Source organism: Sitophilus oryzae, unplaced genomic scaffold (assembly GCF_002938485.1).
Source record: "Sitophilus oryzae breed Bouriz unplaced genomic scaffold, Soryzae_2.0 scaffold_1297_pilon_pilon, whole genome shotgun sequence".
Classification (NCBI taxonomy): domain Eukaryota; kingdom Metazoa; phylum Arthropoda; class Insecta; order Coleoptera; family Curculionidae; genus Sitophilus; species Sitophilus oryzae.
Window position 1 is genome coordinate 7,990,813 of NW_022145945.1, and position 22,696 is coordinate 8,013,508.

Sequence of the window (22,696 nt, forward strand, 5' to 3'; positions counted from 1 at the left end):
CTTTTATCATCCATTGATGAAATACCGACAGGCCATACTGTTTTTCAGCCAAAAAATTAATAGACATGAAATAAAATTTAAAATATTTTTTTTTCATCGTAATCTAGGATTTTTGGTAATTTTTTAAAGATCCATTTTTAGCTAAAAAAATATTTTAAAACAAAAAATATTATTTGTTGTGTGAGTATTAGTTGCATACTATTCACTCAAATCCAATGCATTGAGTGTTCCACTTTAAAAATAAACATACTTAGCAAAATAGCATTGCACTGTGTTAAGCCCTATGTTCACAGTTAAAATAAAAGCATGCTATACATACAAATGTAAGAACTTGACAACACTGTTTCCGATAGGCTTCAGTCGTATGGAAGGAAAGGATATGGAACGGAAGGGAAACGGAACGGATAGTGTGCATTGTCCTATTCATTTACATGATATAATATTGTATGTAAACGGAACGGAAATGGAATGGTGCTGATATGGAAGGTATAGTGAGAATCAACCTTTATACGGACATACCAATTCTAGCTTTATACTGTTGTTATTGTTTATTATTATTATTAGAGAACTGTAGGTAGAAACACTTGTCTACAATGATCATAAATGGCTGTAAGTTATAAATAGTGGGAGGTGTACATTTATATTCCTTAAAAATGTTTATTAAACAACAATCGTTGCCTATTAATATTTAAATTTAATAATTTCTAAAGTTTAATAACAGTAGTTGGGTTGTAACCTTTGTTTTTACAACAGCAAAATAATTCAGTAGTTCAGCACAATACATCAAAACACTTATTGAAGTAATACTTTTTTAGGCGCGAAGGGAGTAAACATTCAAGGCCGTGACACAACCCGCAAGACGACATGCGACGCGACAGGCGAGAGGAAAAATGGTAAGGACAGCTTATGGCTTAGAAAAAAATCGTCCGATTTAAATGAAATTTCGTGACGTCGACAGATTGAGCCTATGGATAGGACCAAGGCCAACTTGACCGTGTACGACACGCGTCACTGTGACTTAGTTTTGACGTAAGAAACGTCAAAAGTTGATGATCGCGACCAAATTTGGTGGTTAGACTATCTGAGCGACAGTGTATACGATTCCAACCTGCAAAGTTTAAGACGACGCGTGACGTTTCGTTTACATCTTCATCAGGGTGGGACTAAGGATTTGATAATGAAGAAAAATGTGGGTCGATTTCGGCATAATTGGAGACGGGCTACAAGATTACGTCCTCGAGGTTTCGAACCGATGCCTCTAAATGGACGAAATCATCGGAATTTTTCTTAATTATGGGTCGATTAGAACCAAACTCTGCATGTGGATAGAGGCACCCGAATGGAGTCCTCAAACGGACAGACGAGACGGTCAGTTTAATACAAATTTTTTGAAAGTGAATTATTTATTAATTTGTAATTTATTACTTTTTCAAACATGCCCTCAAATCGTTCTATTTAATAGTTGTTAGTAAGAAGATTCACTTCAAATATACGCACGTAGTACACACAATTTTTTTTATCACTGAACGCTAACCATATTAGCAGATGGTTAATACTCATTTTTTAGAGTTTTAATAATCTGTTGATGATCCAGCCCAGTGATAAACGTAAAGTGTTTTGGTGTATTGTGGTGAACGAATAGTTTATTTTGCAATAGTAACATATCCAATTGTTATTTAGAAATAATATTATTGTCCACCATTGATTGAATTGTGTAGTATACTAGATTTTTTACCTGAAATACTATGGTAACAATGTCATTTCCAATGTGCCTCTTGCGTAACAGTTGTTGCCGATTGTTCGGCGTGAACGGCAACATCGTACTGACATGAAACATGATCTCGCAGTCTTGGTACTGAGCATACACCGAGTACAATCCCGTCGAATCAGCTACAAATATAAATCAAAGATATATTGCCGAAATTATTTTCGAAAAATACATACTTTTATTGTCCAATCCTGCCTTATATTTGTCGAAGTTTTGTAAGCGTACTTTTTTGCCAATGGTCTCTAAAAATTCGGTAAATGCCGGTCCTGCTTCTTCGTTGTTATACATTTCTTCTTCGGTACTTTGTCCAGCTTTACAGTACATTATTCCAACCTAAAACAAGAATTGTTGATTAATGAACAAGAACTTTTTACTTGTTGTATCACGAAGTCACATCTTATTTTAATATCAGCTGTAATATCATGCTCCTATCAATTTATAGATATTTACAGGTAACATGTGAACTCTACTATAAAATATACAAAGATAACAGCTGGAATTGGATAAGATGTATGATTTGAAGTCATGTTGTCATTATTACATATAATAAAAAATAAATAGGTTTAGATTGGAAAGTGCCCATAAGAACAATGTAAATACTGTTTGGCACTATTCTTGCAACACGGTCGCGACCCAAAGCTTTTGACAATTTCGGAGCAGTTCGGCTTTTTCCGGAATTATATCGTCAAATATTATTTATTCAAATTTATTATTATTTTCTTTTAATTTTATAAATAAAATACAGTGTGTTGCATATAAGAAACTTTATTTTATATAAGGACATGTATGACATACCTATGAAACATTGGAAACCGACATTATGTCACGATCCACGATGGTTTTTGCAGTTCACAGTTCACAGCAGCTTTTTAAGTTTGTAATACTACGTTTTCACAATTATCACGGGTTTGAGTAAATAAAACTTAAATTAAACTCACAAGATAGCAATAATTACTTTGAAAATGGACGCTTTAAACACTTTTTGGAATTTTTTCAATGAGAGCGGTTTAGATTTTGAAAGATTTTATAATTTTTGAAGATTCTGACATTGACAAGAGAAAATTATTTCTATTTTTGTTTGCGGTTGTTCTTAGCAACCGCTATAGCAGCGCCAGATCGCGTACAACGGTCGCGACCCAAAACAATTTCACGACCTAAAATTTTAACGGGCTTTCCAATATAACTTTTCATTTGAGATTTGACTTTTGAAAAAAAAATGTTCTATCCGGAGTAAAAATGACTTTTTGTGCATCGCCTGCAATGTCAAACGTACAGCCTCGCCACAAAAAGTGTAATTTTTGCTCCTAATAAAACGAAATACTATTATTCTCCTTAGAGTAACTAACCTTATAATTATTCGTAAGGCCTTGTTCGTCCAATTTAAGCAACTGTTCGACGGTGTTTGGGTTCTGTAGGCCCAGCCTGAGACAAGTGAGCTGGATTTCGGGGGCGACGTATTCGAGAACTTCTTTGGTATTGAGGGTTTTGGGGTTATTGGAGGCCTTAATGTTGGGGACCGCATCTTCTAATACAGCACCGCGCAACGTTTGCAGTTCGGAAGTTCGAATCAATATCCTGTTGTAATAAAATTGTAGATAAATGATTATAATAAACAAGCTTTTAATACCTATTTATTAGTAAAAATATAGGGTGATTCACGGCTACCCATGGCACGTTAGACCTATGGACCCTATGGAGTGATAACAATTTTTGTAAAAATTTCGATTTTTATATAAAGCGCCTGCTCCATATTTTCAGCATTACAATTGCCGCATTATTTGAAGAGTAGTAGCATCTTTCTTATTTTGAACACCCAGTATATTATTACGTTTTTGGAAACTACTTTCATATCCCCATAATTTTTAACTCTAAAGTTTCATTCAGAACCTCGAAATCAGTAGAATAAATTAGTAGTTTCAATTAGCCGTAGGAGTTTGTTCACCTAATTTTAATGTAAGCATTCAAAACGTCATAATTAGTGGTAGTAATTTTCAATTAGTGGAAAAAGTTAACAAACTTATGACTTTTCCACTAACTATACTTCAAAATTTGCTAGGAATGTCATTTTGGCCTTTGATTATCACTCGTCAAGAAAAAATTTGGTTAGAAATCAAAAGTTTATTGTTTTATAAGCTAAATATTATGCTTTCTCTATGAATACAACAGACTACCGCAAGCTGTTGCTATTATAGGATATTTTATTAATTTTAATTGTGTTTTTTAGACATTGTGAATGATCGTAAACTAAAAAGTATAAAGTGTAATTGAAACCACTAATTTAATCCACTAATTGGGAGGGGTTTTGAATGAAGCTTTAAGCTTCATTAGAAGCTTTAAATAATTAGTGGAAAAGTCAAAAGTTTGTTAACTTTTTCCACTAATTGAAAATTACTACCACTAATTATGATGTTCTGAATGCTTAAATTAAAATTAGGTGAACAAACTTCTACGGCTAATTATACTAATTTATTCCATTGATTTCGAGGTTCTAAATGAAGCTTAATTGAGACTTATAAAGTTTGAATATTTGTCATGATAACGATTTTAATCGAAACAATTATAATACCTGTTATTATTATCTTTTAAATAACTTTACTGGAGAAATCAGAAGCTGTAGGTGTAGGAATATGATGAAAAGCAATTTTATTTAGGTTTCGATATTTTAAATAATATACATAGGCTTCAATATAAAATAACAATAATTTGAACGATTTTATAACAAACGGAAATATTTTTTTTTGACCTCCCTGTTTGTTATCATATCAGTTGATTGAGCCAGATCGGATAAGTCGACTTTCCTTAACCTATAAAGCAAATTTTAACTTCAATATGCCGAATTTATGATTTAACCCAAGAACAGTTAACTAGTTTACTATTCTTGGATTTAACAAGCTCACTTGGCTTATTCAAGATCATGTGTTTGTCAACCTTACACATGTTTTATTTTTTATGTCGAAAACTTATTAGAGATTGGTATAGGTTAGTATAATAGAAACATTTTGAAATATGGAAGTAGTTTCGAAAAGTATACAACACTACACTGGGTGTTCCATTTGAAATAACAAAGATGCTACCACTTTTAGCATGAAGCGGCAACATTGTAATGCTGAAAATAATTTAGACAGATGGAGCAGGTGCTTTTATGCAAAAATCCAAATTAGATCTAACGTGCCGTGGCCGTGTATCACCCTGTATAATGCATTTTGGAGCTGAACGTGGTATCCATTCAATCACACAGTATTTCAGCCGAAATATGTAGACAAATAAAAAGTCGTTTTCGCTTCCTGTCCCTTTTCAAGATGGGCTGAAAAAGTGAATCGACTGTCGGGCAAATGAAGCAGAAAGATCGGTTACCCAAAACCGACATCGCCAGGATGAGTAATAAATAAAATTCTGTGGGAGTTGGGCAACTTTTCAAAAAATTCATTGTTGACAAATCAACGAAACATTTACATCCGTTGGCAGAAATCAACATTCATGACGCAAATTTTTCTCAATTGCTTATTTATTATGGCTTATACAGTTGCTTATTTTATAATCCGCTTTATTATTTTTGCACCTGCTGGGGTATTAATAGTTCTTTATAAAAATATTGTGTACTGAAACTAATATTTTTCTGTTTCTGCATATAACAAAATACATATGTATATGATAAATTTACAATTTTTGATATATTATTAGTGTTGCATATATATGTACAAATATTTGATACCAATTAAACTTTTAGTTACGTAATCGAGGGCGCGATTTTTAAATTCATTGTTGCCAACCATAGACATATTCGGCGCCAAGCTGACTAATAATTGAAATTCAAATTTCCCGCTGGAAATTCAGGTGATAGCTCTGCTGTAAAAATGTCAAGTTGCAACATTTATTTATTTATTTCCTGACATTGTCATTCGTTTTCACACTTTAGTTTTGTAATACGAGTTTTCGGTTTAAATGAATTATGTTGTGATACTTTCAAGCATAACAATTTTTACTAACAGACTTTGCAGTCGACCACTGTTCTTTTTAAAACCTCTTTTAGTGCAAAGTGTACAAGATAGCTTAATAGCCATAAAAAACTGATCGCAACTTTATTAGAATATTTTGAACGGGAAAGCGGTAGTAATGGCCCTTCATGTCCCTTAAGTGCTCTTAAGGAGGTGAGTTTTGTTGATGTAAATAACTGTTTATATATTTATAATTAATTTATTTTTATACAAAAGCCAAAGCAATAAGACTCTAAGTCTCGACCGAGACTTATAGCTTTGACTTTTGTATTTATAAAACCAGGTATCTTTGGGATCAATGGACGCCCTTTTTCACTTATTTTTGTTTCTTAAAACATTTTGATTAAAAGAAAATATGTAAAAGTGGGCAACGCTGTGCCAGTCAAGCTTAATCGCGTGATAAAAGTTTATTTGATATGAACTATATATTCAGCTACGTTTATTTAAATTGCAGACTTTACCAGAAAAATATTAAACTTTAGTAATTAAATCGTAACATTCCTAAAAATAGAACTTCTAGCTTTAAATCTGTTTTTATTAGCCAATATAAATAATACCATGATCAAAAAAAGGCGTCAAAAACGGCTGGGGAATAACAATTGATGATACTTTTGGCGAGGTCAAGCACTATACGTCGTTACTTGGTTACTCTTCTTAGTTTTTTAATGGCACTTATCTACTGCTAGTTTGCGTTAAAAAAGTTGTAATTTATTTTATATTGAGTAAAAATTATTTTTAAATATTTTATAGATAAAAACTGAAGAAAAATATTTTTTTTGAAAATAGATTAGTGGTTCTGCAAACGTTCTATTCTTTTTTAATATTTCTTGTTAATAGGCTTGACATGATGGCCAACTATGGTTTATTTCCATTTAAAAAAAAACATATGTTTGTGTCGTATGTCAAATATGACAGGCTTTAGAAAAAATTACTTAGAGGAAACCGTAAAAAACGGAGAATACAATCTTCATTAAGGATGTGATTATCTACCACATTTATCTGAAAACTTTTTGTCTAAAATAGATTATAATGGAATTAGAGCATTTTTAAAATAGCCAAATTGTTTTTTTCTTTTCTTAATATCTAGTACGCCATAAACCTTTTCGAAAATCCGAAAGGCGTATGAGCTTGTCCCCACAAATCTGCAATTTTTTCCCCATTTAACCGACTCTCTAGCTCCAGTACTTTCCGAGGTACCCATAGAGAACATCGTAGAAAATTCACCCTGTATACAGATAAAGGGTTTTCAATGAAATATGATTTTTCACTTAATTAGTAAGGAAAAACATGAAAGTAACTCGTTTTTTTTTTCTAAATCCCGGGATTGGATATTTCGTCCGAGATTGAATGCCCTAACTGTAGTACTGAAACGTTCGGTATATCTGATACAAAGGCATCTAAATAAAGGGAGACAAAACAATTCAATTCAATTCAATTCAAAAGTAGTTTAATGTTAAAAAAATATATAAATTTTTATTAACAAAGCATATTCCTAAATCTAAACCTAAAATATCTATAGCCAGCACTTTTAACATATAAAAACAGTTCCATCAAAAGCAAACAAACGCATGTAAATATAAAAACAAAAAGTAAAAAAATTGTGTAGATATAAGATTGAACAAAATACAACCATTTAAACAAACAAACAAAATTCAGGAAATAGGTAACAACTAAGTAAAATAACATATACAATACATAGAATAAAGATAAAATAAAATATTTCTAAATTCTAAATACTAATATCAAGGGTAGAATTCGTCAACGCTGTAAAATGCCCTACTTAAAAGTTCCCTTTTCAGTAGCCTCCGGAAAGTTTTTATGGAATTAACCAATCTTAAAGCAACCGGCAGATGATTAAAGACCTTTCGGCCCTCATATATTATAGATCTCTTGACCAAGGTGCTATTTGGAAGTGGCAAGGGCAGATTCAGGGTTTGGCGAGTAACAATATTGGGTATAGGACCCTGTAGTCTGTTACGATTTTTAAAAATAAGGGATGCTGTTTCCAGAATAAAAAGAGATGGTAGAGTAAGAATCTTTTGAGCTCTGAAGTGTTGTCTACAGGATTAGTTATGTGGTACATTTACAATAAACCGTACGGCCTTTTTTTGTAAAATAAACAGAATGTTTAGTAGACCCTGATTAGCCACACCCCAGAATGGTATTCCATACCGGAGATGAGACTCAAACAAACTAAAATAGACCGTCCTTGCCACTTGTGAACCCAGTTCTCTCTCTTCCCTAATTCCCCTAACAGCAAAGCATCCAGAAGACAACTTGCCACTTAAGGCCAGAATATGATATTCAAATCGCTGATTTCCATCAATAATAATTCCTAGGAATCTAGTCGCAGGAATTCCTGTAAGCAAACCACCCTCGAAGTGGAGATTTGCGATGTCACACCTAAGCCCAACAACATGTGTCTTGGATAAATTTAAGGTGATTTGAGTTAAACCACTCTTTAATGAAGGATAAGTCCTTGCTTATGATTCCCTTAAGATGATCAATGTCCTTGGCCTGCCATAATATTGAAGTGTCATCTGCAAAGAGTGTGAAATGTCCAGAGATTTGCAGTTCTGTCAAATCGTTAATGTACAATAAGAATAAAATAGGCTCCAAAACAGAGCCCTGTGGAACACCGCAACAGACATTTAACGGCGAGGATTTTTTTCCAGAGCACATGACACACTGATATCTACCCCCAAGATATGATCTAAACCAGGCAAGAGCACGTCCACGAAACAGTTTACATTTTATCGCGATCACGAACCGTGTTCCGCAAAAATCGATGATGACAGATTTACGCGGTATGTGATAGAATACGGTTCGAGTTAAAAAAATTGTTATTATTGTTATTAATGTTTTTTGGGTACTTATAGAAACGTTAAACTAAATATGTGTATAGGTATATAACTTTAATTAATATACATAGATTGTGCCAGGATTATACCTTTGAAATTATTTTTAGTTTGCTAATTAAATTATATTAGGAAAATTACAATGACAACCAGGGGCATCGCTGTGGATTCATGTTTACTACGAAATTATCGAAATCTGTAGGAATTACGCTAACATTTGACGTTTTAATTTGTTTTCATTCAACTTATATTTGACAGCGCGCGGTTGTGAGTTTTCTGCGGTAGTTGAAAGTTTTTGCAGCTTTTGAACAACTTCGTGTTTATTGCAAAGAAAACTATTTAAAGTAGTTTTTAACTATCTACAATGGTTCGCCAGTGCATAGTTTGTAAAAAGGCGGACTATTCTAACCCGGTATTGATATTTCGACGGTAAGTGTCATTACGTTTTTTTAACTTTAGCCATGCTTACAGTAGCGAATTTAGATACTTTTAGTTATAAGTAGATTATTACAAAAATACGTATATTTTCTTATTTGTTGGCGCTTTCCATTGTGAAATTAGAGTTACCTTCAGTTAGACCTCTAAAGGTAAAACTAGTTATAATGGAAAATTATTGGCCTGACGCAATCCCAATCAATTTTTGATAAAATTCATCAATTTTTGATAAAAAAAAACATCACGCCACTGATAGAGCCAAATGAAAGATAGACAGAAAGATAGACGAAACTCAACCGTGTTGTCATATTTATGTACCTATCTCTTTTTAACTCTCATAAAAGTGTCAAACCATGTATAATTCTAAAAAATTGAGTTTTATTAATGTTCTGTCTACCCATTTAGATGTCTTTGATCTGATATACACGATACCGGATGTCTCAGTACGGATCGATCGTACAGAAAACTGAGAGCGTAAATTTATCGGTACTCACCTGTACTGGTACTGCGTAAGTGTGGTGGTGAGTTGGTTGTCGGGATGGATGACTTTTTCGCGCCTGATGGAGATGGCGACCGGTCCGAGCTGCTCGTCCGTTCCGAACCAATTCTGGTGCTCTGCAACGGAAACGATCGTCAAAATGGAGTAGCAAACGGCAGGAAATGGGGACGCTTCAGGCACCCACCGATCCGGTTCTTGACCGAACTCGATTGATTACCAGTCCGTTGCTTATAATTAATTTGATCGTAATTTATTACATATAAATTTCATAATTTTCAAACTATATACAGTGTGTCGCATCGTCGAATAGGAAATTCCATATAAATTTTAAAAACGATGAATGGGGTTTCCTCATCTTATTTTACAGAAAATATTCGAAACTTTTTAAAAAACTTAAAACAAAGCCAATTGTTCATTTTGAATAATTTTTACGAATACTGCTAGTTTATGGAAGGTTACTGTCCAGTAAGGTGAGCCAAAAAAACTATCCTATAGAATGGTTTGTTTTGGAACCTAATAACTGAGTATCCTAACCTAATAACTGAGTATATAGGTTGGTATCCTAGTTTATGGAAGGTTACTGTCCAGTAAGGTGAGCCAAAAAAACTATTCTATAGAATGGGTTAAAATAAACCTAATAACTGAGAAAAAAATATCCCCGGAAGGCAGGATTTTTGGCTCAATTTAAAAGGTGTCGGTGAACATTCAAAGTTTTCCATTTAAACAACACGTAAAAAAATATTTTTCCATTAAACGTACCATAACTATGAAACGGTTTAGGATAAAAGGTTTCACATCGCGGAAAACACAGCATGAAATTTACTAAAAAATCTATCCAAGAGTAATTATCTGAGAGTAATCTACATTTTTTTCACTTTTCAAAGCTTTCAAATATACGAATTATTGAACTGGAAAAAATTACTCTCAGATAGATAGATACTTTTAATGGAAAAAGATTTTTTTACGTGTTATTTAAATGGAAAACATTGAATGTTCACCGACACCTTTTAAAATTGAGCTAAAAATCCTGCCTTCCGGGAATATTTTTTCTCATAAATTCCATAGATTTTTATTCCATAATTATGCATATAACGATAGTTTATCAGAACGTGCGTCGTCGAGTTTAACAGAACATGTGTAACAAAAAAACTAAAGTGTTCTGGTAGACATACATTTATACATTTGAAATAGTTCTTTATTATAAGCTTGGTGCATTTCAGTTGATTTTAAAAATTTCGACTGCAGAGCCCGCTAAGGCAAATATCAGAACTTTCCGGCTCTGTATTCACACAATCCCGGTTACATTTCATGTTGATCGCATTGAAATAATGTTAAAATTGTGGCTTTGTATATAGTATAATAGTTTTTACTAGTGCTGTTATTGAAATGGTGTTTCTAGCGACTGGAAAACCTAGAGAATGCACAACCGTATCAGAACTGGGGTGACCCCAGTAAAATCCAATCTGTTGACATGAGGTTTAGTTGGTTTGGTTTGTAGACAGAAATGACGACAAATGCGACTGCTGCGGCGCCTTTCAGGACATGGAACATCTTCAATATCCTGCCTGGCCTCACAGATGTACCCTCGACGACCTATGGCTGGCTAAACGGGAAGCATTGGACGTAGCCCATTACTGGGCTAACAAACTCTAATCCGAATACGAAAAAGTAAAAGTAAGTAAAGTAGGTATTGAAACTATAAAACACGCAGGTACAAGGTTTGTGTGATGTTGTGTGAAAAAGATTTCGGGTGGTAAATATTACGTGAAAAGAAACTCGAACTAGGCGTCGCGTCGCGTTGTGTTGTGAAAATTTAAATGTTAATAAAATTGCCGTAAAAATGCTAACATGTAAAGGAGGGCGTAATTACATGGTTGTTGGGTGCAATACCATTTAATAACTCAACTCTCCCGGATATTCAAATCTCCCGAAACAGCATTTTATAGCTTCATCACTTCTCACGCCGATTTGATCAAAAGCAAAAAGGGATTCAAGCAGTTCGACGAAACAAGTGAGTAAACAACATGCCCATTGCATAATCAAATAATTAAATAGGCATATACTATGAAGATAAAATATAATTTAATCAATATCAATAGTATACTTCTTTTTAATTCATTTTTTTTATGAATGTCTTCTAAAATTGTAATTTTGTACCTTTGAAAAATTTCGTTATAGCCCAAATAACCCCAGTCCCACTAGCAAAACCGGTAGGTAAAATTATGCTCGCTACCGTAGCTGAACTCATCTAAAAGGTTTTCTTAGCTTGTATAATAAATTATAATACCAAGTCAGACCTTCTGAATATATCAAAAATTTACTTTTATTTTTTTTGGAATTTCCACAGATTATACTTCCTAACATTTTTAGAATAATTATATAAAAAATTTTTCGTGTATTTGCTATTTAAATCCGTCTATTTATTTAGTCTGCTGTTTACAGTATTCTCCGATGGTGGCAGCACCGGGGGAGAGTCCACCAAGCCTATATGTTTCCGAAAATAAAAGGCAGATAACCCTCTGAAACGTTAAGCATTTTTTTTTGGATAGGCAAATTTATTGACGAGTTAAAAAACACTGATAAGGTAATATCCATTTGGATTTAACGCAGTGGCATCCTACAAAAAATAACAAGAATTTTCTAGTTTTTATTTTGTTTCAGTAGCGAAATACCCATGATTTTTTCAACAAAAAATAAACCCCCAACAAAGGTGTTGCAGATATTGGTTTAATGAGAGTTATTAAGCAATTACATGAAACTGTGACGATTACTTACAAACTCGTTATTACACATATTCAAGATAAACCTATGAATTAACATTTAACCGATTATGTGCGTTGTAAATTCACTAATTTCTTTTTGTAGCAAAACTAGTTTGTCTGTAACGCCAAGTCAGTTTAAAACGAGGAAAACAAGCGAGGAAGCAAATTGAGAAGAAAAAAAGAAGAAAGAGAAACCGAAGCGAGATGCGGTAAAGCGGTCATGTAACAGTAAGACATTGACATTGAACCGAGACAAGACAAGATGAAGAAGACAGTCGTCGTCGTTCGCGTAACATCATCACGAGAAAGTCACCGAATGGGACCTTGACAGGATTCGGAGAACGAATTCCCGAAATAGCTGGCAACTTGGCAACGGGAAGAGACTAAACCCGTGGGATGGTGTTTTCAATGAATAAAACAAGCGTAGTTTTTACGGGAGCCGGTGAATGTTGCGTCACTAATTTTAAAATTAAAATATAATAAAATATGATCGATATTATAACAATGACGACTTATTTTAAATTAAACAGAAATTTGTAATACATATAGGGTGATCTAAAAAAACTAACCTATGGAATTTATGGGTTAAAATGAACCTAATAACCGAGAAAAAAATATCCCCGGAAGGCAGGATTTTTAGCTCAATTTTAAAAGGTGTCGGTGAAGTTTTCCATTGAGATAACACATGAAAATCTTTTTCCATTAAAAGTACCATAAATTTGAAACGGTTTACGATAAAAAAGATTACATCGCAGCTTCTGGTAGAGCATAAAATTTCCTAAAAAATCTATCTGAGAGTAATTTTTTTCAATTCAATAATTCGTATATTTGAAAGCTTTGAAAAGTAAAAAAAATCAAAATATGCAGTTTTAGTGTTTATTGATTAAAAATTTTCATATTTAGCAAAAAAGATAGATTACTCTCAGATAGGTTTTTTGGAAATTTGCAAGAATCCGAGAATGTATTTTTTTTTACTTTTAATGGAAAAAGATTTTTTTACGTGTTATTTAAATGGGAAACCTTGACCGACACCTTTTAAAATTGAGCTAAAAATCCTGCCTTCCGGGTTTTTTTCTCGGTTATTAATTTCATTTTAATTTTAACCCATAAATTCTATAGGTTAGTTTTTTTGGCTCACCCTAACATACATGCATTCTAATGTACCTATATTCGATACCAGTTAAACTTTTAGTTATGTAATCGAGGGCGCGATTTTTGAATTAATTGTTGCCAACCATGGACATATTCGCAGTCGGGCTGACTAAATGAAATTTAAATTTCCCGCTGGGGATTCAGGTGGTAGCTCTGCTGTAAAAAATGCCATGTTGCCAGATTTATTTATTTATTTCCTGACATTGTCATTCGTTTTAACGTTTTAGTTTATTTTCGTTTCGTAAAATATTTTGATTAAAAGAAAATATGTAAAAGTGGTCAACGCTGTGCTGGTAAATCTTAATCATGTGACTTAAAGTTTAGGCCCGTTTCACAAAGGACCGATGATCAGTGCTGATAATCGGTCGCCACCGATCATCGGTCGAAATTGTTGTTTTCATATTACGCATATCATCAGTCGTCAACATGTATTTGAGAAATACAAAACATCGCGTTGTTGTCGCTTTGTGTGTTAAAAGGCTAATGGAAAGGCAAAAAAAATTGTTTTCTCTCGTTTAATAAAAATGTTGTTTTCTCTTGTCTAATAAAAATGTTTTCTCTAGTCTAGATTCACAAAATTTTGTATCAATATTTCAGCCACTTCTTCCCAAGCTTTGTTTTTCATATCACGGTTTTTGTAATCTTCAGAAGATGTATCCCAGATACATGGTTATTGTTCTATTGTTGATATTAGCTGCTCAGTATCAAAACGATATTTTCCTTACTATTTGCCATCTTGCGTAGCACTTAAACGAAAAGAATATCAGAAAAATAATTCTCAGCAGATACTATCAACACTGTATCGAAACTGTAACTGATGATATGCTTGCATATAAAAATCTCTGTTTATCAAATGGCTCGGACACCAACCGATGATCAGCACAAGCCACGGGCTGGACCGACGCCCGTGCGTTGTCTAACGGTTGACCGATGATACGCGTACATGTGAACGATACATACAACATAGTACATAGAACAATGGCTAGGACCGACCGTCCGTCCTGATCATCGGTCCTTTGTGAAACGGGCCTTATTTGGTATGATCTATACTATAAATGTTACTACGTTTGATTATAGCGTTGATACTTTTAAGATGACACAAAATCGGAAGTTAGGGATCTGAATGTTTCTTTCCAAAAAAACTTGAAATTTAATAACCATTACCTTTCTATTACAAATAAGGCCTATAAAGTGTTGGATTTTGTTACAAGAAACAACAGAAACTTTGAGATTTACACACGTATAAAACTTTATAATACTCCTGTGAAGCTCCCTACGAAGTAAGTAGGGGTCATATTAACATCGAAATCAAATTTATCATGCCAAAAAACTTCCAGACACTAATTTTCATCCAAATATCGACTATAGATCAGAAATTATTTGGAAAACCCCGTAATAAAAAGGAAATTACAACACCCTGTATCTCCGAAACGAATTATTTTAGGACATACATTTAAACGAACTTTTTTATTTAATTTTTACCTGCAGAATATGCTGCTGAAGTTTCCCGAATACAACTCGGACCACCCTGTATATTATTTAATTTTATTAATTAGTATAATCGACTTGTAACAAAGAAAATTACCTTATGTTATATAATAACATCTTCCCTCTACGAAGGAAGCAAACGCTTGAGAAGACAGTATAATAATAATATTTTGTAAACAATTAGATCAGCCATTAAAAATATGTATACGAGATACTTCTGGTTTGTATCTGTTATTAAGAATTGCAGCTCATGCGTAAATTTTTTTTCATAGAATATGTAGGTACTTTCAAATGAGTCATGAATCCATATATCGTTTTAAATGCCTAATATCTAGCGGTGCAATACGTACTTTTAGTATTGAAAGTACTGAAGAAATAAATAAAACAAAGAATTTCTTATAGCAAAACCACAGTTTAAAGAATATAAATATATGAGTTGGCCCACTCTTCGCCCGTATCAAAATTTCTCCCGCAGCTCCCCGCCTGTCTTGTAGACTTGAGTCAGTCTACATCCGTTGCTCGACGTGTACACAGCGTTCCAAGTTTATTTTAGTTTTGTTTTCGGTCCGACGCATAGGGTGAAGCAAAAATAGTGTTTTAGTTGTTTTGTTCGAATTGTGAATAAAATGTCTACTAGAAATATTTATGCAGTGGATGGTTGTGAAAGTAGAATGACAGACAATATATCGTTCTTTAGGTGCCCAAAAGATGAACGAAGGTATATGTTTATATAGAATAGGATATTAAGTATATAGGTAAGGTAATAAAAAGTACTTGGATACAACTTGTCTTGCCATTGTCAATTTTTTTTCAGTTTTTATTAATTTTAGTAAAAAAAATTAAAATCATAAAATTTAGAAAAAATTCCAAAAAAATTGACAATGACAACATAAGTTGTATGCAAAGGTACTTTTATTACCTTATTATAAAATTTGGGCTTTCCAGGTAGGTAATTAAAGTAAAATGAACTAAAATGCAAACATCTATAAAGCAAAACATGCTATAATTTAAGAAATATGCAAATATATTATATATGTTAAAAAAATTAACTTATTATATTTATTTAGAATACATTTTTCATATGGGGTTTCCATAATAATTATTCATAATAATTCCCCCTATTGACAATTCCATATTCGAAAGAATTAGGATAGAATAATATATCTAATATTTTAATATTAATGTATTCACCATAATATGTATAAGTAGAGTCTGATAAGGAAAATAACTTGTAGGTGTAGAGCCTGAAAAAGTGCCTTAGGATTTATAGGATCCCACAGATATGAAAATTATACACCAGACACCAGAACAATATCATACCGTATTAGAATTTGCTACAGAGATATGTTATTAAATAATAATAAGAAGACAAGTAAATAAATATTGATCAATTATTAAAGATGCCTAAAACTGTCAATCAATAAAACAAGTACTGTATTTTTATTTTTCTACTTGCTATATTAAAATTCCTTAGTATTTTTAGTTGATTCCTCGTATACGGCCAGCGTTCTGACTGATAAAACCGGTAAACGTACAAATTTTTTGTCACCTCGAAGGGTCACGGACCGCCTTTGAAGTCAAAATAACAATAGAATTCCTTAAAGTGAGCCAACTGTATATAAATATTCTTTAAACTGTGGTAAAACCTTTAGAACGTAAAACCCAAAAAAAGTCCTTAGAAATACAGTTATAGATGTCAATGAGAATAAAACTTCAATTTGAAGTTAAAAAAGTAACAAATACTGTGGCGTAGCAAGAAATTTCTTGCTTGGTTTATGATTTTTTTTACCTGATTGATGAGTCACTAGAAAAAAATATGTTTACAGAATTGCACTGCTGGTCTGTTTAAATGAAGGTCAAACGTTGACCATTTACATATCTAATAGAGGGCGCTGATTAAAAAAAATCGAAAAGAAGGTATAAAATATTTAATTAATTCAGTATCATAGTTAATGTATACCGATTTGCTAATTTTAGAAGGTCTAGATTTTAACGTGTAAGACAGTGATGTAGGCAGCTTAATGGAAAATCAAATGTATTAAAAAGAGATACAAGTTGGGTTGATACATTTCTTCTATGCGGTATTGCCGGATTTTGCATCAAAAGTTCAAACCGCACAAGTAGGTACCTATTTATGGAAAATGTTGCATCTAGGGTTGGAACCTTATTTTTCGCAATTAGTTACTCATTTTACTATAAATGTAACAGATTATATTATTTAGCTTAGATATTATCTTTATTTCAGTACAGTACGTCTGTCCCTTCTGTAGCTACGGAGTATCCGTGAGAGGGGAAACGATATTCTCTCGATGTTTTTCGCAAAAAATTAGACGACGCGTCCCATCAATAAAAATTCGACAAATTTGCAAGTAGCCAATAAAATTAGTGGGCGGAGCGATTTGCGGTGACGTACTAGTCAAGTCGACGTATAAAATATATTGCTGTTTATTTAAATGTTTTTTGTCCGCATTCCTTTCATAGACACAGATCCAGCAGACGTACTATAGTATACATGAAAGTTTTTAAAATTGTTTTTTTTTCTACACATTTTCCTACAAACGTAAAAAACCGGCAACACTGTATGCCGCTGATTTTGTCTCTGTCTATAAAATGGTTATTTATATTATTCTCTGTCTTACATGTTAAAATCCAGACCACACTTCTAAAATGACCAAATCGGTATATGTAGAATTGTTTGATGATATCTAAGAATAATTCATCACTTTTGTCTATATTAAGTTAAACATATTAAATAATTATTGAATATTAGATATTTTTTTGGGTTTAAGCTTTCTTTAAACTGTGTATAAGGGTGAAGATACAAGGTCTTTGTAGCGTCTGAATTAACTTTGAAAATGTTTCTATTACAAAGATATTAAATTATCTATTGTCTTTATTAAATCATTTCTATTAAGAGGTTTTCATTGAACTCGAAACATTATATCCAATGTAGACCGTCATACTCTATTGCACGCTTCTCGCTTAATTGATTCTCATGGTCAAATTTGTTTTAATTCCTCGGGTCACCGTCGATTGACATCTCCGACGACTAAATTATTTTAACACGAAACTGGCGTTATTGGTGTTATTTTCTTAACAATAAATAACAAGGATATTTCTTGTGCATAATCAATTTTCTTAGAAAATTTAACTAAGGTAAATGTGCAATAGTCACTTAAGTTATTAGATAAAAATGCAAAACTTGAAGTTATATTAACATGTTTATTTACTACAGAAAAATAAATGTAGTAAAAATCAAGTGGTTTCAAACCTTTGACCAGTATCACCGAGTTGTCTCTAATTTTCAATTTTAAGTTGATATTAAAGTAAATTTTATTATAAAAGTCATCTAAACTCTGTTTTATTAATCAGGTATTTCGACAGACGACAGAAAAAATGCAGACGACGTCCATACCAATCTACAGGGTTGTTCAGCACATACGACACGGATTATTGTAGCTAAACGATTAGATTTTTACAAATTGTAAGTTTTGGGTTCGTTGAAGGACTATTAGAGCTACAATTTAAAATTATTTTTACCATATACATAAAAAATAAAAAATATTAAAGTTGTATTTTTTAAATGGAAAACCCAGTATATTATTACATTTTTAGTTTCTACGATTAAAATAAAGGTAAATTTGATTAAGGTTTATTACCCTTAAACCTTACCGTTTTTGAAATATTTTCAATTTTGTGAAATTGCAGTAAACATTTTAAGGCTTCATTTATCGAATGGTATCAATGTTTTTAATGCTAAATATTTACTGAAGTTTATTTATTGATCAATTATTGTGTTGCAATAATAAAAATAATACTACCTCATACAGAGTGTCTAAAAATGTATTTTAAATAATTTCTAGCTTTAAACGGCAATAACTTGTTCAATTTAAATTTAAAACACCCTATATATTTTAGGAGAATCAAATGCACAATATAATTGTCTATCAAAATGTATTATACCATTTTTTACCTATCCCTTCAAGTTTTCGTCGAAAATTAATTTCCTTATAATTTAGACCTCATTTATCAATATACCCATGGAATATTGACATTTTAGATTATTTTTAGAACAAAAAATGTAAAAATGTATAGATGCTAAAAACGATAATATTACTAGCCCATTTCTATACAAAAAGAAAACTATTTAAATCTTTAAACAAAAAATCACCATTATTTATACCCAAATATTAATTAATTACATAAGTACTTATGTTAGTTAATATACCTACTTGTGTTATTTAATATACTTGTGTTAGTTTAATAAATTATTCTATGTAGATCACTTGCCACTCAAATTTTAAATATATTAATTTCCTGCAGTACGTTCCAATTGTACCAACTTTTTCTTTGTAAAATAAAATAAACTACTTTGAAATTAAAATGACAGAAGCACACTGTCAAGGATTTTGTCGTTAGGACAGGTTGGACAGACGTTTTGTACTGTTGAGAGCCATATAAAATATCAATAGACCAAAAAATCTGCGAAACCGTTAATAATTTCAAATCACTTTAAATACAAAAAATGGTGATTTTTCAAATCTGCTTAAAGAAAAAATTCTATACATTAGATCTGCAGTTCAACAAAATACATTTGATATTTATTATAGGACCCAGATATGCAGGACCCTGTATGTCTAATCTGAGGTTTTCAGATAAATTCAAAATTCTTGTCATGTAGAATTAAAAAAAAAGATATAGGTCAAAAATTTATAACACGCAAAGTCAAGCAAATTTGTTAAATAGTGCACAGCTATATCAACAATTTAAAGATATATGGGACCCTACTTATCGCATTAACTGTCAACAGTCGGGGGCAATAATATTTGCAAACTGATAACGCAACAAGACGATGGTTGGAGATTTCAAGGTTTGTCAACATCCTAAGCTAATAATTTAGTGCAGTACATAACATTTGCTGAACTATTTTTAAGATAAAACTGACACAAGAAGCAAAAATAGTATATTGTATTTTTTTCAGACAATGGAAGTCCGATAAACTCTTTTAGTTTTAATACTGCATCATGGTCTACCACATTCAAAGTGACTTTTTAGCCGACCATACCAACAGGTATGGTAGGCTATTAAGATCGGCAAAAAAAAAGTTATTTTAATTTCACTCAAAATTAGTGAGAAAATCCGTGTGGAGAACTCCAAACTCCCATCGGACGCGACCCCAGGTGGCGGATAGGGGAAATAATCGCGGACCAAAATTGGAAAAATTCCTTTACTTTGAAACTAAAAGAACTGCCTGCCAACTTTTTATTAACATATTTTAGTATGGGCGGCTATATGTGCCTCCCTGCGCCAATTTTTTTATATCTGCGATTATTTTTTATATTTTTATATTTAGTCAATCGCGTCGCAAAAATTAATACTTTTGTGATGTTTGGAAAAAAAATTAATTTGTCATATAAATAAGTTTGTTAAGTATGGTCACATAGGTAGTAGTAGTATAAAAGCTATTTTTAAAAACTGATGTTCAAAATACAAATGTTTAATGTCTCAAAAAATGTGCTTGTACAAAAATACTCAAAGTTTAGTGATCTATATCTCCAGTACTCGCCAACACATTGCCTCATATGGTAATTTTCTTTATTATAATAAATTATTTAGTAAGTATTTTTGTATTTGGTGAGTATCGTATTGGCAAGTAGGCTAGAAGACAAAAGTTAAAAAAATTAAATAAAAAATCCAAGTTCGTATTTAAAAAAAATAAGTTCATGGTATCTCAAAAACAGAATGTTGGACATTTAATCATAATGATAATCTTTTTTCTATCTATATATCTATAAAAGAAGAATGAAATTATTGGGCAAACCTACAGTAAGATTAGCCATGAAACATGGCTAAAATACGAATGTTTCATGGCTAATCTTACTGTAGGTTTGCCCAATAATTTCATTCTTTTTTATTATAGTCCCCACGATAACATCTTTTGTTTATATATCTATACATATTTCTATCAATATCTTCGGCAGCATTCAGATTCCTTTAACTGCCAAAATGTCATTTTACTGGACATAAAATTACCAAAATTTGATCTTCGTATCTCTTATAGTTTCCAAACCAAACACACTGTGGCGCTTTTTTTTCCTTCCGTCAGTTGGCAACCCTAAATATGACAGAACTAAATGGAACTTACCGTGGTTGGCAAAATAGTTCCTATAATACAACGCTCCCTGATCAACATTTTCTATAGGCCTAGGGAACCTCTGGTAAGGACACGTCGAATGCCTCCAGTGAGTCTCTCCAGGGGGAAACTCTAGAATAGCCACTCCGTAAGCCAGTGGAGGTCTATGAAGGGGTCTCCTGTGCTGAGGCGCGTTCTGAAGCCTGGACAAACTCACTATCCTTTCCTCCTCACCTCCGATTTCGTTTCGAAAAAACGGGCAGTTTTGTACTAGCTCGTTGGACTGGCCGTCTCCAGCATCGTCTTCGCTCTCACCTGCAATATCATAAAAAACTAACTAAATATTATTCTTTAAAGCGCAGTTAAAAATGATGTGTCAGGTCTATAATATTGCTATGCCACTGGGCAAACATCATAAAACAGAGAACTCTCAAAACTGCAGTTGGTTTACTAATAGGACATTGAAAGCTGAGATTGAAGAAATGGTATTGTCAGTGCGACAGTCTGGCAAATGAGCTTCTCTTTGTACTAACTTCAAGTTATTACACTTTTTGACAAGAAAACGGTTCTCTAACAGATTTAAATCTGAAAAGGTTTAGTTAGCCACTTCATATACGGTATACAGGGTGGCCCATCGAAAACGTTCCGCAAGGCATAACGACCAGGGTAATTTTTTTTTCAGAAAATTCAAAAACACGTCAATTTTGTTTGTGAGGGGGACAACTTTTGCCCCAAAAATTATTGCAAAATCTTCAACCCTCTAAGCGGGGATGTCATACCCGATTTTTTTCAAATGGGAAGGGGGGTCAAGAGGTACCGCAATGAGAAGGGCTTTCTATTCTCTATACTTTCCTGCTTCGTTTTTGAAGATCGGTCGAGTTGTTGGGAAAATATGAAGGATTGAAATTTGAAAAGTTTTTTAAATATTTATCAGAGTAAATGATAAGGATAAATTCGTTCGACCAATTTGCTGTTTTTTTATATTATTTCTAGATGTTGTTGCAATCGGGTTGCGCAGATATTCAATGAACGGCATCCTGACAAACACCTTTATGGCAAAATTGTTCGCCAGTTAGTAGCAAAATTTCGCGAAACTGGTTCCGTTATGAATAAAAAGAGGCAGAGGGAAAGTCCTGTAGTAAATAAAGCTATGGAGGTATTCGTATTGGGCCAAGTTGCCATGGACAGTATTCTGAGTACAAGAAAATTAGCCAATGAGACCGGCGGGAATCGTACAAGTTTCCAAAGGATATTAAAAAAACACAAGTTCCACCCGTACAAAATTCAGTTGGTACAAGAACTCAATGAAGACGATTTTGATCGTTGCTTGCAATTTTGTGAAGCTATAAGTGAACGAGTGGCGAGTGATAATAATTTCCTATTTAATGTGTGTTTTTCGGATGAGTGTACTTTCTTTTTGAACGGTGTAGTTAATCGGCACAACTGTCGGTACTGGGCTGAGGACAACCCCAGGGTTTTTCACGAGGTGCACACACAAAACCCTCAGAAATTGAACGTGTGGGCTGGTATTTTTGGAAATTCTATTGTAGGTCAGTTTAACGATATTGAGAAGAATTTCAACGTAAAAGTCACAGAACAGCTATCT

The 22,696-nt window shown here is 32.7% G+C and overlaps 1 protein-coding gene across 4 annotated transcripts in view; it reads right to left on the bottom strand.

The window, feature by feature from the left end:
• LOC115874683 (signal-induced proliferation-associated 1-like protein 1) overlaps window positions 1-22,696 on the bottom strand; it is a 119,192-nt gene that overhangs the window by 17,047 nt on the left and 79,449 nt on the right. For all 4 annotated transcript variants that reach the window (XM_030889903.1, XM_030889905.1, XM_030889906.1 and 1 more), the window contains 5 exons: window positions 21,103-21,405; window positions 9,551-9,671; window positions 3,115-3,343; window positions 1,945-2,101; window positions 1,736-1,890 (listed from right to left, as the gene is read on the bottom strand). In XM_030889903.1, coding sequence (XP_030745763.1) covers window positions 1,736-1,890; window positions 1,945-2,101; window positions 3,115-3,343; window positions 9,551-9,671; window positions 21,103-21,405 — 965 coding nt within the window. The remainder of the gene's footprint in view (window positions 1-1,735; window positions 1,891-1,944; window positions 2,102-3,114; window positions 3,344-9,550; window positions 9,672-21,102; window positions 21,406-22,696) is intronic.